This window comes from Lentinula edodes (genome assembly GCF_021015755.1).
Source record: "Lentinula edodes strain Le(Bin) 0899 ss11 chromosome Unknown C8R40scaffold_5, whole genome shotgun sequence".
In the NCBI taxonomy this organism is placed as follows: domain Eukaryota; kingdom Fungi; phylum Basidiomycota; class Agaricomycetes; order Agaricales; family Omphalotaceae; genus Lentinula; species Lentinula edodes.
The window spans coordinates 476,508-492,194 of record NW_025764311.1 but is presented as its reverse complement, the minus strand read 5'-3'; the positions used below and the strand labels follow the sequence as shown (position 1 = coordinate 492,194).

The following is a 15,687-nucleotide window of genomic DNA, read 5'->3' as shown; positions in this document are numbered from 1 at the left end:
TCTTCTGAGAACTCTCTTGGGCCTCGTTGGCCTGTTGTCTCTTCGGCGAGCTGCATTTATTAGCAAAATGCCCTTTTCCACCGCAATTGTAGCATGTGGAATTGTTGGAGTTTGGTCGACTTTGACCTCCTCCTCTGCCATTTCCTCTGCCCCTGGACTGGCCTCTGAAGTTTCCACGATTTCGATTAAATCCACCCTTGCCGCGGTTGGAATTTCCGCCGGCATAATTTGCAGATTCCTTCTTTCCAGACTGTCCTCGGGTATGACCAGATGCTTCAGCACGTATCGTCGAAACTAGCTCCCTTGTGGTCAGCGGGACTGAAGTCCTTGCTGCAACCACTACCAATGCGTTAATCGTTGGTTTGAATATGTTTGGGATGGAAGCAATGATCGTGTTATTGAACATTTCCTCGGGAATGGTGATTTTCCGCGCCTCCAAACTGTCCCTGATTTCCAACAATTTATCCAAATGCTCGTTAACCTTTGACGGTTCATGGCAGCGCATGGAATGAAGCTGTTGTTGTAAGTGCGCTTCAGTGAGAGCACTTTTCGAATCAAAATCACTCAGCAGATTTTTCCATAGATCAAACACGTTTTCGTAATTCTTGTATCGCCTATAGATCTGGTCTGATAGGCGGCCCACAATGGCATTTAATAAATTTCCATCATCGTCTTTCTTGGCTTCCCATGCTTCGTCATCTTTTGGATTAGATGTGAGGTGCTCTGAAAATCCAATTGATCGGGTGGCTAGCTCCACTCGATTCTTCCACGTGTCCCAGTTAGATCCATCACTTTTAAGCGTAGATACCTTGTCAAAGGCTTTGAATACTTTAGACATATTGTCGTCGTCGTCGTCACTTTCTGGATCTGATACTTCTGCTCCTGGATCTGGGTCTTCCGGATCTGGTGGAGGTGGCGAAGATCTTGGTAGTGAAGATATTGGTGATGAGGGTCGGTCTAGTACTGGGCTAGGTGGTGGTGGGAATACAGGATATTCTGGTTCTGGGGCTGATGCTGCTTCTGGCGTACCCTCTGGTTTCTGGGATGATGATGATGCGATCTGCTCTGGGGGTGCTCCTCGTCCAAGTATAAGGTCTTCTTGTTCTTTGTCGATAAGTCTAGCAAAGCTGGGGATATAACCAGTTGTTATTTTGTCGTATCTATTCGGACAAGGTTGATCTTTGCAAACTCTGTATTTGCTGCCGTCGGGATCGTGATACCGATCCTTGACGTCGTCTTTATCGAAGATATGCTCCTTATGAGCACAAGCTGCAGTTGGCTTGGTTGGACGGTTATCGGCTTTGCGAGGAGGGTTAGTCCTTAATGACATAAATCAATGTATGCACCGTATTTCTTGTTTATTTAGGTTAGGGCGGGGCCCATAACCTGTTAGAATATAATCACGTTATATTCAGCAGCAATGGCAGTAAGAGATAGAGTGCACACAGCACTGTAGTTGATCACACAGATCAGACAATGAAGGAGTAGAGAGGACTACTTATTCGACAAGACGAATACTACAGGTTTATATACAAGTCCAAGGTAGACGATGTCATGTTACAGCTTAACATAGCGAGAGAGAAAGGAAGTACAATACGATGTATCCTACTGGTAGTCCTATAGTAATAGTACACGATGGTGGGATTGATAACACGGCGGTGAGACTGATAACACGATAGTGAGATAGTGGTTTGTAACAAGAGAACGATGTTCCATAGATGGTATGTGAGTCATCAAATGTTAACATTTCTACGCATATATCCAGAGTAATATTACATTCTCATTTATTTCAGTACAAATCGAACCCGAATTGAAGCATTCTAAAAATAACAATATCCGTCAACACTCGACAGACACACTGCGCACAATTGCTATGATGTTTTGAGGGGCAGTATCCCAGTTGACCGGACCACCAGCCCAACTTGATGTGCCCTCCGCGCCACTCCCGTCCCAAATACCAAGCTGTAGACGAAGCGGATCGGATTCGCCGGGAAAGTGAGGAACACCATCGATATATGTGTCCTCTGGACATAATAGAAAGGAAACAGTCAGTCTCTTTTCGCAATCTGGAAACGCGTAATAGCAAGCAACTGACCTTTCCGCAACGTTCTCGCGTCCTGCCCGTCCACGCCCCACACAATCTTCTCCGAGTCCCATGATATTGAATATTTGTGCACCGATGTGTAAGAAGGATTTTGCGTGTATTGTTCTTTGGTATCAAAATGCCCGTAATGGGGATCGGGGTCAGCTTTGGAAGGCTTGAATATGTTTGTCTGCCAGCGAGCTGATCCTGACCCGACGAGTTCAACGTCGATTTCGTCAAGATGTGTTTCACCGTCGGAGGCTGAAGTGAGTGCAATGAACGATCTTGGTTTGAACGGGGAAGGGAGCGAAGCGAGAAAAGGACATACCTTGGAGGGAGTCGATCAAAATGAAGGCGCAGACCACTCCCGGCACATAATCGCAGGAAACTTCATATGTAACCTTCCCGCTGTCCCTGTCAAAATGAGACTGGTTAGTTGGTCGAGAAAACATGAAGAGGGCGCTCTGGTTCACGGCCAAACGAGATGTAAAAGTAGCGAGCTTACATCCAAAATGTGGAATTGATCGTAGCAGCTTCGCCCAGCTTATCATTGATCCCATTCTTGCTGTGAACCTCGCCTTTTGGCTTCCGAAGATACATCTCCAATCCGTTTGAAGTGAAAGCATATGTTTCTGGAGGAGAAAGCGCGACGAAGGGTGCATTTGAGGGATCAGAATTTCTTTCGGCAACCGTGGACGGATCAGAGAATGTCGTATAATACGGCTGGCAATGGCGAGGAGATAATTTGTTCTCGAGTCTTTGGCGTGGAAGGAAGCTAGGGTGTTTTGGGATTGAGGTACTTGAGGCATTTGTCGCGAGCGAAGTTTCAGTGGGATGGGCATATGGCGAGCAGAAACCAGGAGAAATAATAGCGAAGAAGAGAAAAGAGAGAAAGAGGGGATAGAGGTCGTAAATTGACATGGCTGGCTATGGTGAAGAGTGAGAAATCTAGTTCAAGGCGGAAGCGCCAAACAACCGGCGGCTAATGTATATATTTGGGGTGTTATGGATTTCAATTTCAACCACCATATCCTTTCACTGCACGATGTTTCTCTGCAAACGCACACAATGCATTTACCTATGCAAAAATCATTATCCAACAGCGCCTCTGTTCGAGTCACGGAGATTCTGCCTGGAATCGTCCTGGCAGATTGCTAGAATGACGGGGGCGTGAGCTAATGTCTGCTAATGATGCGGATACGCATCGAAGAGATTAAACTGCTTTAGAACTATTTGGTCTGAATGATAGCTCTGCAAAGCTCCCTCGTCTCTGTAGCCGTTTATACAGGTACTATGACATAAATTTACTATATCAAGGCATAACTAGGCATAAGCGCCCCACTAAACATGAGCAATCTTCAACCACCACCATGTCTTCGAGTTCCTCATCCTAATTTCAGTACATGGAAGATCAGAAACTATACACCGTGTCTTCCTAAATCATAGCGATTACATTGTATCACCGGATATGACAACGGATTCGAGTCACAATTTCTCACCCTCAAGCGATTTGAAATTTGACTCATCCTCGACTTCAGCTTCCTCCATAACTAGGTTCAACAGCAACGATGGCCACACAGACAACGCACAGCGATGGCATATCGATCATTCTTGACCCCACTGTCAGTTCTGGAACACCAACGATGAATGGAAACCTCAAAATCAAAGCTCTCCCAGCAGAATTCTACGACCAGTTCTTCTCCAATCTGGGAAAACAATTGAAACTCAGTCCTAGTACGTTCTGATCTCAATCAATGAAAAAATAACTGATCGTGTTCGCCGATAGTTCGTGGTCTCTTTCCACTCGAAAAACAGCCTGGCGTCATCTCTCTACTGGCTGGAAAACCAGAACCATCCACCTTCCCATTCACATCTCTGTCTTTTACTGCTAAAGATCCTGCGAACGAAGCTTCGGAAACGACTATCACAATTCCTCAAGATCAATTGGCTCCAGGATTGCAATACAGTGACACAGCGGGTATTCCGGATCTGCTGAAATGGATCACGGGCTTGCAGGAGATCGCTCACGGGAGAAAACACGGGGCAAATGTATCTGGAGAGGGACAGGAAGGGTGGAGAGTCAGTATGGGTACCGGGTCTCAAGATTTAATCTTCAAGGTGGATCTCGCTTTGGTTGACTAGCGATCCGTGGCTGACGGGATCTATCCATCCTTATAGTCTGCCGCGGCGATGATCAACCCAGGCGATTCTATTCTCGTTGAATCGCCTGTCTACGCGGGAGTCATCCCGATATTCAAAAACTTGGATTGCAAACAGATCGGTCTATAACTACTTCATCGTTTGCTTTCATCATTTTCTCATTATCTTCCTTTGAACCTGCAGAAGTCCCCACGGATGCACTTGGTATTCGTTCTTCGTCTTTGAAAGATATCCTAGAAAACTGGCCTGAGAGCGAGAAGAGGCCACAATTGTTGTACACTGTCCCTGTTCGTATTGTGACTCGAGATCTCCGAGTCATTCCTCTGTATTCCTTTCCTAGTCCTGTATCGCTCATTCAAGTCTTCACCAGTATGGCTGCAACCCCACTGGAATGACTGCTTCGCTTGAGCGTAGGAAAGAGGTCCTTAAGTTCGCCAGACAATACAACCTCATCATTTTAGAAGGTACGTTCATTCATTTTCCGCAATCTTCCACTCACAGTATTCGAATTTCGAGTAGACGACCCCTATTACTACCTTTACTACGGCAAAGCTGCCCGGCCAGCGTCGTACTTTGCTCTTGAGGCAACAGAACCCTACGGAGAGGAAGCAGGAGAGGCATGCGCCGAAGTGGGAAGAGTATTGAGGTTCGACTCGCTCTCGAAGATTCTCTCAGCCGGTTTGAGAATCGGGTTCGCTACTGGCCCGGAGACAATTCTGAGAAGAGTGGATATGTTGGTTAGTCCCGAACAATTTTCGATCTTGTATCTTTGATCTATTTGTCTAATCCATCTTGAACACATAGACAGCCAACGCGAATCTACAAGTATCGTCCCTTACCCAGCTCATCACTTTGCGTCTGCTCGATTCCTGGGGTTACGATAAGTTCTTCCTCCACACGAGAAATGTATCGGAATTCTACAAGAAAAAACGGGATGTTTTCGAGGGAGAGTTGCAGAAATGGCTAGGCGGTGGTGCTTTGGAAGAAGGTGAAAGTGATGAAGGACGATTAGCAGAGTGGGTTTCTCCAGAGGCAGGGATGTTCTTCTGGCAAGTCTTCTGCTTTGCTGTCCCCTTCTGATTTTTTCCAATCCCTCTCTACACTGATAGGTTCAAATTACTCGTTGAACCTGCTAGTGCCCAACCATCCTTGCCGGCTTCTGAAGAACAAGACTCCCGAACACTCATCGAAACGCACGCATTCGCCAATGGTGTCCTCGCGTTGCCCGGTACAGTATTCTTACCCAATGGTTCTAAGACGCCCTATGTGCGGGCGTCGTTCAGTCTTTTAGGAGATGAACAAGTGGTGGAAGCAATGAAGCGATTGAGGAAAACTGTACTAGAAGTAAGGAGGGAAAGAAGTTCGACTACGAATTAGATAATGATGTATGTACATACATATCAAGTTCATAGCCCGGTGCTTGAGGTCTGAAAAGCCAATATTTATGGCGACGGTCCCACTGGCGGGAACATCCCGCCTTTAAAGAAACTTAGAAAGTTGACGCTCAGGTTGTCCACGTGTTCTTTGCCTTGTCTTGAATCCCATCTCGTTTCGGAGTTAACATTGCAATGGCTGACAGGTCGCTACTTTTGTTCCTTTCCCTCCACCTGTCGGAACAAGACAAGCGTTCCTTTCCTTTCCTCCCGCTGTCTGCTGTAGAATGCCCTTCCTCCCAACCGCTGTCCCAGTGCAAGTCCCTTTCTCTCCAGGAATTCCCCCTCCCCTGCATTCGCTCACGATCAGCACTACGGCTAATGGATTTGATGCCCCCGCTAGAGGTTGGAACTCGTTCGGGCTTCAGGCTAATCCAGCTTTGAGTCCACAGTTTGCTTTCAACCAAACAGGTCAGAGTCTTCTTGATCACTAGTTCAAACTTAAACTCAAGTTCTGCGCGCATTCGGTCTTCGTAGGTATCATTCAGCAGTGTGATCATCTAGCATCAACGCTTGGAGGTCTTGGCTTCAACTACTGCTCCCTCGATAGTGGATGGTCTCTCCCGTATTACGGAGATGAACACGGACGTATTGTTCCCGACACGAAGCTGTTTAACATGACAGAGCTTGCGGATCACTTGCATGCTCAAGGTAAGCTTCGGATACTCAAGGATGGGGTTAGGATATCTTGACCATAGACATCAAGGTCTATATCTGGGTATCTACGTTGTGCCAGGCGGCTTTCGAGCCGATCGACGTAAGACTATTCTCGACACGCAAGTCCGGATTGGAGATGTATGTTCCGGTGACAACGGACTGGCTCGGTGTAATTGGAATCACACGATGGATAGCGTTCAGCAATGGCATAACTCAGTCGTCAACCAATTCGCTGAATGGTGAGCTCCATTCGATGATGATTCACACGCTTACCGAGCTGATGTTTACTAGGGGCGTAGATTTCATCAAACTGGACTTTATCACACCAGGATCGCCCGATAACGGTGTACACCTTCCGCTCAACACCAGCGACGATGTCATTGCATACCACAAAGCCATCAAGAATGCCTCACGACCAATGCGTCTAGACATCAGCTGGAAATTAGCCCGGGATGAAAAGCACTTTCATATCTGGTCCAAGAACGCTGATTCTTTCCGTACAGACCAAGACATCAATGAGCGCGGCTCAAATTTGACTTTGGCTGCCTGGGCTACGGTTCAAAGAGCTATTGATAATTACAGACAATACATTGTGATGCACACAGGAAAGGATCAGACGCTAAACCTGTTCCCGGATATGGATAACCTGTATATAGGGAATTCGCTTGGAGAGGATTACGATGGTCTGAGTAAAGCTCAGCGGTTCACGATCATGAATCACTGGATGGGTGCTGCATCTAATCTTATGCTTGGAAATGACTTGACAAAACTAGACGGTGAGTTTCCTCGTGCGGCTCTCATCTCGATCTCCTTCCCTTTACGCTATGAACAGCGATAGGTCTTCAGATCTTAACGAACTCATTTGCTCTCTCTGTCGCCGATTTTTCGTCCAACTATCCCATGCGTCCTCGGAATCCTGGAACTGGCTTCGCCTATGCAAAGCAACTGCAGGCATGGATAGGTGGTCCTGATACTACAGGACAAGTCATGGTCTTACTTGCGAATTACGGGCCGGACCAAGGTCAAGGTGGCTTCGATACCAGCCTGGTTGGTGTACAGAGCGTGTCAGTGTCATGGAGTGACCTGGGTATCAGAAACGGTGCATATCGCGTTCAGGATGTCTGGAGAGAAGAGAATGGGAGGGTAGAGTCACAGGGTTTAAATGCAAGACTGGCAGAAGGAGAGAGCTGGCTGGTTGTGATGACACCGGTGAGTCCATCAAGTAGGTGGAGCCGTGGAGAATTAGACAGCATTTGAATCCACAATTCGGGTGTCGTTGAGGATTGTTCTAGTCTATATGGAAAATTGTTGTAAATCAATCAAGAATGTAATATCACTGTGTTTCGACACCCGTTCTTTCTCTAAGCAGCGTGGATACACACCATACGATTTGGATCGATGGGCAGGGCTAGTGGTCCATTGCAGGACATCATGAGTCGGGATTTGAGCACGGTCACTAAGGATAACTAGAGGATCTTACAATTCCCTTGTCAGATTTGGTTTGTGCTACCATCTCAGGTTACTTTTGAGACTATTGTAAATAGCTTCGCATTTGAGTAAAAAGTGGCAGAAATTGCGTAGAAGAGAAATATACGAACTTTCAGCTTTGGTACAAATCCCATTCAGGCCCCGGTGTAGCCACAGCATAGTCGTGTTTGTTGATGGTGAAGGCGTAAAGTGATACCATGATGAAGCTGTTCATCCTTTGAACAACTTTGTTATACTGTATCTTCAAGTCCGTCAATGATCATTGTAGGCATGCACAGTCCTTCGGGATTATTCCGTCCAATTCGAGCCCGGGTCAAGATACAGCAAGCTGACGAAATGAAATCTAATGTCAATGAAAATCAAGAAATTTTAAAATACTCCCTAGCGCTGAATTGGCGCTTGATCTCGATCACATGATAATGCGCGCGGCGCATGAGCTTCTGACGTTATGTAACAGGCAGAACGAATTTGACGATGACCACACTGGCAACGGCAACGGCAACGCCTATGCACAAGACTGTTCACTGGAACTCTCAGAGTCCTGACATTGGCTCTCCTTCACTATCCTGTGAAGACTCCTTCGTTTCAACGTCGAGTCTTCAATATGTCAATTCTCAGCTGGTAGCTCACGGATTCACCACATCTTCGGGACTCTCTCTCGATGGCCTGTCTAAAGGAGAAATGGACAGGGCTGTGAAATGTTTTCTGGACTTGCTGGCTCAAAGGGTGGTGAGTGTTGATTTGATCTGGATTTCTCGTGCAATCTTTGAAGGCTTTGTTAGAAAGATATGTCGAGGACAGAGCACTTGTCAGCTGAACTACGAACTCTTCACTATGACCACGAACGAATGGTATCAATGCACCGCACAGCCACGGAGTCTGCGGCAAATTTCGAGAGTGAAGTGAATTTACAGAAATCTCGTCTTGCGTGCGTTCCATTCTCGTTCATCTTATTGTATCTTTGACAGCCTATTTTCCGAATAGGACTACGACAAAGACGTTGCAGGCGACTGAAGCTGCACACAAACATACTAACGCAGAATTGCAGCGGACACGCTCTGCCCTGCAGACCATTCGAGCTACCCACCAAGCCGAAACGAAGAAGAAGGAAAAGGAGATTGAACGCGCTATGGAGAGGTGGCACAGGATCTCTGACGCTCAGGCAAAACTTGGCGCTACCGCTAGTGGAATGCGCTTTATCGGAAGTGTTAATACTGTCGTTGAACCAGTAGTTCCGATTGTCGGGAGAGGAAAGAGCTACCTGGAAATTGCGTTAGAGGAGGCTGAGAAGGCACGCGAGCAGTTAGGCAAGGATATTCTCGGTTTGAAGAAGATGCTCCTCAAGGCTGTCAACGAAATCAGAAATATCGCGTTTGAATTGACGCCAAGTTTGCGAGAACCCACCTATGAGATAGAAATTGTGCGTTCTTGCGACACCTCGTTCTCCATACCGGCCTGACTTCTCTCATTGGCAGCCTGTACCTATGACACTCCCCGATCTATTCCCTCTGTCGCCTCCGGACTTTACCACCATGACGCTATCATCCTCGCTTGCGCGACTCCGAGACATTCTGGGAGTGCTGTCTTCTTCCACATCTTCGATATCAACTTCACCTTCCGTCTCCCCCGCACCGCAGCCTATGCCTTCTCCGTCTGAACTTGAACAGCTGCATCAAGTCATTGAGCAGCTGAAGAAGGAACTCCGTGATTATCCTTAAAACAAGTATTTCGATCCTTTGGACTGATTCGTTCCATATCCAGATGATTCAAAAGAGCAAGTAGCTCTACAAGCTGCGGAAAATCGATCTGCGGCAGATCAACCTTCAAGCACCATGACAATACTTGCTCGGGACAACAAACGCCAACATTCAGCTGTCTCCGAAGCAGAGGAGCAAAAGAAGCTTCCTCAAGTACCAACTCAACCTGGAATTGGGAAAGAAAGGCTTAGTATTGAGGTATGTGCTCCTGTCACCTTCGTCTCCGGAGTCCGACTATTTTCACATTTAAGATTAGCACGCGTCCCAAAGAGGAGAAACCTTCTGAGAAAGTCCGAAACATGTTCGCAGAACTTCCTCTCACTCGAGATGATTCAGATTCACGTTCGGAGAAAATGAGTGCATCCAACCAAAGGTCTTCCCCACGAAAACCTCATTCACCGTCCAAAAGGTTCCAAATCAACATCGGCAAAGCTACCAGAAGAACCACACGGGTTGTTTCTACGAGGAGACGATCCTCGTCATCCTCATTTTCACTTTCTCCATCTCAAGGCAGCAAGGATGCAGAACCAGCTTTCGAAACAGAGGTCATCCCCCGTCTACCACCCCCACTTTCCATCGGCGCGTCTATACCTCCTTTGATGTCCACCAGCTCGAGCACAGAATCCCTGCTCCCGACCGCATTCGTGCTACCTCCACCATCTCCTTGTGCATCCTTGCCGCCTCCAAAACCCGCTCTTCTACTATCCGGTGCTTCCACTCTACCGCTGCTTATGCCGACATTCCAAACATCGCAAGAACAAGAACCGTGTGAAAATAACAGATTTCTCTCTCGACCTTCATTACAATCCCATGTGCCACCATCTGCAACCCCAGCAGATCCAGTCGATTCCGTTCCACAGACACCCTTGGCCGGAGCTCATCGAGCATTCCCTTACCCGGTTGCCAAGCCTCTTGCCACGCATATGATCCACGCGTATTCACCTGTGAGACCCAGTCCACTAAGCCGCATTCTTATGTTAGGGAACTCTCCAGGGTCTCCTTCGAATGTCGCTTTAGACCCTAATTCCAGCTCCCGAGGCTTAGAGGTCCTCATGGAGACGGACGAGCTGGAGAACGACTTTCCGGGAGATGGCTTACTGAAAACAGAGCTGTTCCCACCTACACCTCAGTCAAGAGCCTCGTCTGACGACGAAGGAGGGTTGACATTGGCACAACAGTTAGGTGTATCAGAGTCTCCTCCCGAGAGTCCGGTATATGCAAGGCCAGAGTCTCTGCTACGGGAGAAAAAAGTACAAAGCATCGTTGTTCGGCGATCTCATTCATCCAAAACCATAACTAACAAAGCTAAAATACCTTCTTCCAAGCCAACTTTCGGGGTATCCAAACCTCGTACTTCCTCTACGGTTGAGAAAGGCCCCGGAATGAAAGTAAAGGCTAGATCTATGGGGACTCTACCTGTCACGAAGAATACAACACGAATGAGCGATCGATTAACTTCTGTCGGGATAGGTGGTTACGAAAAAGAGAATTCGAGTCATGCATCTGGATCCACTGGGTCAAACCTTAACAATGACAAAGGGATCGCCGAAAGGAGTAGTATGAAGAGCATTGTATCAGATGCGAATTTGAGGAAGGTGGACTTTGGTCGGGGAGTCAGTGGACCGAGAAGAGTTCCTATCGACAGCGCGGAAGCGCCTCCGATTGGGCGCAGACGAAAAACATGATACATTTTCTCATTTATCATTCCTCTCTCACTATGTACTTAGATACCCATTGCTCATGATATGTAATTTGCATCTGTCTTTTAACACGCCTTCATAAAAGTGGTGAAGTAGGAGGTAATATGGGAAACGCCATCTAATGGCGCGATAGCTGCGACGTATCCGTCTGGTCGTACTACAATCACTGCACCAGCGGCGTTGATCCCAAGTGATTCGTACACCTTTCCACTCCCTGTGACACCCCTCATGTCAATATCATCCACTAGAACTCTGAAAAAATAGCGTCAGAATCTGTATTCATGGTCTGAGCTAATCAGCTTACTTGGACCAATGCGACCAAAGGATACGAGGTAGAGCATTGTACATGATCGTTTCTTTCTTCTCGCTGCTTATTGTAACGATGTCTAACACCTTGCTCATAGAATCCGGTGACGAAAACTCGGCAAAAAATGATCCAGAAGCGCTGAACTGCTTCGCAAACTCTTGAACTCTCGCCATTTGAGCTGGATCATGGGTGTCCCCTGTAAAGACTAACAGCTTGAAGCGAGCATCAGAGACTAGCAGGTCGTGTAAATCAATAGGACGGCAGTCTGCTGCTCGTAACAGCGGCCGGGGTGGGAGACGTCGTCCGATGAATATGTTTTGCGCTAGATTTTGATGTTTCGAATCGATAATCATAGAATTTGGATATTGAACACCTAGCCCACTTGTAAATCCGCCAAACGTTTGGAAAGCCCTAAAATTATATCAACGTATCGATTCGAGTCCCTCCAGGTCTATATCCGACTTACTGTAAGAATTCTACGTGTGACACGCCATCCAGGTTTAATTCAGAGTAGGGCTTGCCAGAAAAGAGTGTGGAAAACTTCTTGTCAAAATCAATCAAGTCTTGAGCGTATCGTCGTCGTTCAAGTTCGTACTATACATAGAAAGTATTAACTTTTACAATCAATGTTCGAGAAAATCCCATCTACTTGCCGTTTGTAGAAGAGTTGGATGTGCAGTTCCCTTTAATACATGAGCCAATTTCCAAGCTGCACGCAGAATTTGTCAGATACAGCGTTGTGTCTTCCGATTCAGCACACCGAATCATACCCAAGTTATACGAATCTTGCATGCTCGCATTCATGCCCTGACCTGCCTGACTTTTAGTGAGTCCCTCAATTGATCCTTCCATCTATAGGGCTCTGCAAACCTTTGGCGAATGAGTATGGCAGGCATCCCCAGCAATGAAAACGCGGTTATGTACTGTATAGCGCTCAGCTACTCGTTGTCCGACTAACAACGCGGTGCGTCTCAGAAGCATCCGAACGAGGAGAGGTTTTTGTAACTTACTGACGTATATCGTCCACCAGTCATAAGACTCTGGCGTATTGATAGTAAAGGGATGGAGTGTTTTGCGAGCGACCTGCGAAACAAATATTCGATGATTGTTCATGGGAATTGAGAAAGTATACATACATCTAAAATCATTTCTGGCCCAGCTTTGCTCTTGTCTACTCTCCCATTGGCATCCATGACATCCTTTCCGTCCAATTGAATATAAAGACGAATTTTATCGTCCTCTCGAGGGATGATCATGCAAGATCCATTGTTAGAATGTATGGCGCATTTGTTGCGTACATCGGGAAAATCGGTGTCCGGAACGAGGTCAACTACTCCCCAAACATATTCCGTCTGCTCTCCTTGCATTGCAATACCCATGTACTTTCTGACCCATGAGTGGGCACCTGTTTCGGTCTCTAAAGCCATTCAAACTATTAAGAGCCGTGGTATTGAACTCACCATCCGCACCTAAGACGTATTTAGCATATACTATTTCCGTGCGCCTTTCGTCTTCGGTCTCGGTGTCTTCATTCTCCAATACAACCTAATAATATTCGAGCTCAAAACCATACTTTGAAGAATTTTGTAGCCGAAGGACTTACGCGAACCGGGTACGCATCGAAATCGTCTACCAGAGCTTCGGTTACCTCAAGAGAAGTTGGAATGACGGGTCTGCTGACTTCCACACCCATATCACGCATATTGTCGAGAAAGATGTCTTCGATTGCACCTTGATGCAACGTCACCTGGATAAAAATGATTTTCAACAAGACCAACACATGGGAAGCGTCAAAACATACGTGCCTCAAAGGGGAAGTTGGTGTCTGTCGCAGTAACATCTGGGACACGATCCGTTAACTGGACTGCATAGTCAGCATAGCTCTCAAGAGAATCTATTGATAACGCATTACCTCGATGCCTCCACTTTTTGAGGGATTGTAGAAGGCCTAAACATAATAAATTGTCGACGTCAGCGCGTCGTGTTGTGTACATGCGTTGGTGTCCTACCGCCACATGTAACTGTGTTCCTTCTTTCAACAGTCTATCAGAGAGCCCATAACTCTTGTCATTTCGGGATCGATCAGAATCGATAACGAATACACAAGTACCATGAATAAGCACCTTGAAAACTTCAGTGGTTCTTGGTTGTATGCCGTCAGCTTGTCCAGCTGCAACCTTCTTTGAACTTTAATTAGGGAAATAAACTTATCGTCGAACTTCAGGAGAAGTCGTTTAACGTACCGTTTATCAACAATCTGGACATTGATGCCGGCTCGAGCCAGGGCAAAGGCAGACATTAGCCCAGCTGGCCCGGCACCTATCACTAGAACGTCAACCTTGCTTTCTTTTGCAGTTACAGCAGTGGGCATGATGGATTGGAAGAAAAGGAGGGGATTCAGTCCTCTTTCAAGTTATAATTTATATAAATAATCGTACTCAATGGATTGGTAGATCCGGTCTTGGCCGTTCAGAAATGAGCAATGATATCAGCGGCGGTCGTGGATAAGAGAGAGACTTTGACCTACTTACAGGAGCCCTACAATTTACTTGTAGTGACACTATAGAATCTCGTAAGGGTTATTCGGATGTTCTGTTGGCGACAGAAATCCCTGGGATGTCTAGGGAAGGCTAACCCTATATATGGAAGGAGACCGTTCATCGCCAGAATTTTGACACGACCTTTGTTGTCAGTGTTGACCATACAGGACTATACTCTATCCGTTCATTCTAGTCAAACTTACCAAGCTTTTACAGTGGCGGAACACTACATTATACCGAGGTTCCTTATCAGGAAAAGCAGTCCACACAAGATCATAGCAGCTCTTCGAAAACACATACAATCTATTAGCGCATTGACTCAAAAGGAATCTGCGTTCATTGCAGTGAAAATTTATACACACTGTATCTTGGAAAATGGTTTTTATGGACCAGGACAAATGAGCCTAGCAAAAACTTCCCGCGCTCAGCTGGTCTACGACTTCCATGACGGCTTCCGTCCTCGGCCGTCTCTTGTACATGCTCCTCCTACAGATCCCCTATTACTCATGAAATCAATACACGATTACACCGTGATCTGGAACCGCGAATCCGGGAAAAAAATCACTCATTTGACTTTATATTCCTCATGAAACGACTTGTTATGATCCTGCACTGGCCTCTCGCACCTGGAAACTCAACGCCCTGTCCTCGTGTCTCGAATTACACGCCGTCCCTCGTTTGCTCTCAGCGTCAGCAGTGTTTGACGTCTCTCGTGTCGACACCTACTTTGAAATTCGGAATATCTTGGATGAAGGAGAATCAAGTTGACGACCAATGGAATGGCGAAACCAGATCTGCTTAACCTACGTTCAGTTGCGAGCTCGTTCAACGGTCCCAGTGATGTCGATGATGGTGCAAGTGCCGCACCCCCTGAAGCCGGCGTTCATCGTTCAACTCTTGAACCGAACCGTGTAATAAACTTTTCTTTCCTTTCCTAGTTGTGAATTGAAGGATTCTTGTTGCGTTCACCTCTTCGAATACCAAAATCATCTGCTACATGTTTGACAATGAAATTCTGGTCGTGGCTTGGTCTACTAGGAGGAATGATGAGTGGTCAAATTTTGCGTAGCAAAACCTTCCGCCGTGTCCGGTCCCTCATAGAGGGACGGTAACCAGTCTAACTTACTTGTTGGAATCGGTTAAGCTCTCTGCGGAAACTTTGCCTCGTGGTATCGTGCGCAACAGCTTCTAATTTGTTCTCTTCTAATACATAAACTGGTGGGCTTCTAGAGGTCCTTTTAGCTTTTAAGATTTAGGCTTGGACGTCTGTAACTCTTTCTGCAACTCCCAGTTCACCTTAGCTCCTTCACTGTTCCATATCGAGCTACCAGTTAACACAACCATGCTCAAGGAGCTATCCTATATTGTCTTGACGCCCGTACGCGTGAAAATTCCTGGCGAGAGGATTCAGGATTTATCGCGAAGGGAGAAAGCTAGCTCGTGCGTTTTTCAATATTTGTTCTGGAAAATTTCGAATCCGAGCCTTTGTAAAATATAAATCTCAATAACGATCTTTTGTGCGCAGAGTGCCTTTTCGTGGCCAAGGCCAGATCCCTGCAGAG

General features: G+C 46.6%; 5 protein-coding genes across 5 annotated transcripts; 3 read left to right on the top strand and 2 right to left on the bottom strand.

The window, feature by feature from the left end:
* Nucleotides 1-1,839: 1,839 nt before the first annotated feature.
* Nucleotides 1,840-3,011, bottom strand: C8R40DRAFT_1246070 (glycosyl hydrolases family 16-domain-containing protein; the record flags this gene model as incomplete). Its single annotated transcript, XM_046233631.1, has 4 exons — nucleotides 2,589-3,011; nucleotides 2,412-2,497; nucleotides 2,096-2,344; nucleotides 1,840-2,024 (listed from the first exon to the last, which is right to left on the bottom strand). The coding sequence occupies exons 1-4, from the start codon at nucleotides 3,002-3,004 to the stop codon at nucleotides 1,840-1,842; spliced, it is 936 nt and encodes a 311-aa protein (XP_046090039.1). The 5' UTR covers nucleotides 3,005-3,011.
* Nucleotides 3,012-3,301: 290 nt separating this feature from the next.
* C8R40DRAFT_1088072 (pyridoxal phosphate-dependent transferase) lies at nucleotides 3,302-5,752 on the top strand. Its single transcript, XM_046227393.1, has 9 exons — nucleotides 3,302-3,517; nucleotides 3,582-3,817; nucleotides 3,870-4,201; nucleotides 4,262-4,364; nucleotides 4,427-4,530; nucleotides 4,614-4,707; nucleotides 4,763-4,980; nucleotides 5,048-5,292; nucleotides 5,353-5,752. The coding sequence occupies exons 2-9, from the start codon at nucleotides 3,652-3,654 to the stop codon at nucleotides 5,618-5,620; spliced, it is 1,530 nt and encodes a 509-aa protein (XP_046090038.1). The 5' UTR covers nucleotides 3,302-3,517; nucleotides 3,582-3,651; the 3' UTR covers nucleotides 5,621-5,752.
* A 151-nt stretch (nucleotides 5,753-5,903) lies between these two features.
* Nucleotides 5,904-7,590, top strand: C8R40DRAFT_1036962 (family 27 glycoside hydrolase; the record flags this gene model as incomplete). Its single annotated transcript, XM_046223629.1, has 5 exons — nucleotides 5,904-6,087; nucleotides 6,154-6,327; nucleotides 6,383-6,572; nucleotides 6,625-7,109; nucleotides 7,166-7,590. The coding sequence occupies 5 exons, from the start codon at nucleotides 5,904-5,906 to the stop codon at nucleotides 7,588-7,590; spliced, it is 1,458 nt and encodes a 485-aa protein (XP_046090037.1).
* Nucleotides 7,591-8,264: 674 nt separating this feature from the next.
* Nucleotides 8,265-11,412, top strand: C8R40DRAFT_689561 (Afadin and alpha-actinin-binding-domain-containing protein). The gene is made up of 6 exons (XM_046235879.1): nucleotides 8,265-8,550; nucleotides 8,604-8,749; nucleotides 8,806-9,241; nucleotides 9,297-9,525; nucleotides 9,583-9,776; nucleotides 9,830-11,412. Exons 1-6 carry the CDS (start codon nucleotides 8,296-8,298, stop codon nucleotides 11,261-11,263), a joined length of 2,694 nt encoding a protein of 897 aa, XP_046090036.1. The 5' UTR covers nucleotides 8,265-8,295; the 3' UTR covers nucleotides 11,264-11,412.
* Nucleotides 11,264-14,216, bottom strand: C8R40DRAFT_1088058 (FAD binding domain-containing protein). The gene is made up of 16 exons (XM_046227392.1): nucleotides 14,117-14,216; nucleotides 13,829-14,045; nucleotides 13,709-13,772; nucleotides 13,595-13,648; nucleotides 13,498-13,533; nucleotides 13,391-13,444; nucleotides 13,189-13,332; nucleotides 13,046-13,130; nucleotides 12,722-12,990; nucleotides 12,596-12,668; nucleotides 12,456-12,538; nucleotides 12,356-12,401; nucleotides 12,239-12,294; nucleotides 12,052-12,179; nucleotides 11,583-11,996; nucleotides 11,264-11,530 (listed from the first exon to the last, which is right to left on the bottom strand). Exons 2-16 carry the CDS (start codon nucleotides 13,954-13,956, stop codon nucleotides 11,344-11,346), a joined length of 1,821 nt encoding a protein of 606 aa, XP_046090035.1. The 5' UTR covers nucleotides 13,957-14,045; nucleotides 14,117-14,216; the 3' UTR covers nucleotides 11,264-11,343.
* Between the last annotated feature and the right edge of the window lie 1,471 nt (nucleotides 14,217-15,687).

What these genes read in the sequence shown, in the direction of transcription:
- C8R40DRAFT_1088072 (XM_046227393.1), top strand. Translation starts at nt 3,652, where the DNA reads ATGGCCACACAGACAACGCACAGCGATGGCATATCGATCATTCTTGAC. An exon ending in ACAATTGAAACTCAGTCCTA is followed by an intron (nt 3,818 to 3,869) that starts GTACGTTCTGAT and finishes GTTCGCCGATAG; the next exon opens with TTCGTGGTCTCTTTCCACTC. An exon ending in TGAGAAGAGTGGATATGTTG is followed by an intron (nt 4,981 to 5,047) that starts GTTAGTCCCGAA and finishes TTGAACACATAG; the next exon opens with ACAGCCAACGCGAATCTACA.
- C8R40DRAFT_689561 (XM_046235879.1), top strand. Translation starts at nt 8,296, where the DNA reads ATGACCACACTGGCAACGGCAACGGCAACGCCTATGCACAAGACTGTT. An exon ending in CCACCTATGAGATAGAAATT is followed by an intron (nt 9,242 to 9,296) that starts GTGCGTTCTTGC and finishes TCTCATTGGCAG; the next exon opens with CCTGTACCTATGACACTCCC. An exon ending in GCAGCTGAAGAAGGAACTCC is followed by an intron (nt 9,526 to 9,582) that starts GTGATTATCCTT and finishes TTCCATATCCAG; the next exon opens with ATGATTCAAAAGAGCAAGTA.
- C8R40DRAFT_1088058 (XM_046227392.1), bottom strand. Translation starts at nt 13,956, where the DNA reads ATGCCCACTGCTGTAACTGCAAAAGAAAGCAAGGTTGACGTTCTAGTG. An exon ending in ATACGTCTTAGGTGCGGATG is followed by an intron (nt 12,991 to 13,045) that starts GTGAGTTCAATA and finishes AGACCGAAACAG; the next exon opens with GTGCCCACTCATGGGTCAGA. An exon ending in TCACACGTAGAATTCTTACA is followed by an intron (nt 11,997 to 12,051) that starts GTAAGTCGGATA and finishes ATATAATTTTAG; the next exon opens with GGCTTTCCAAACGTTTGGCG.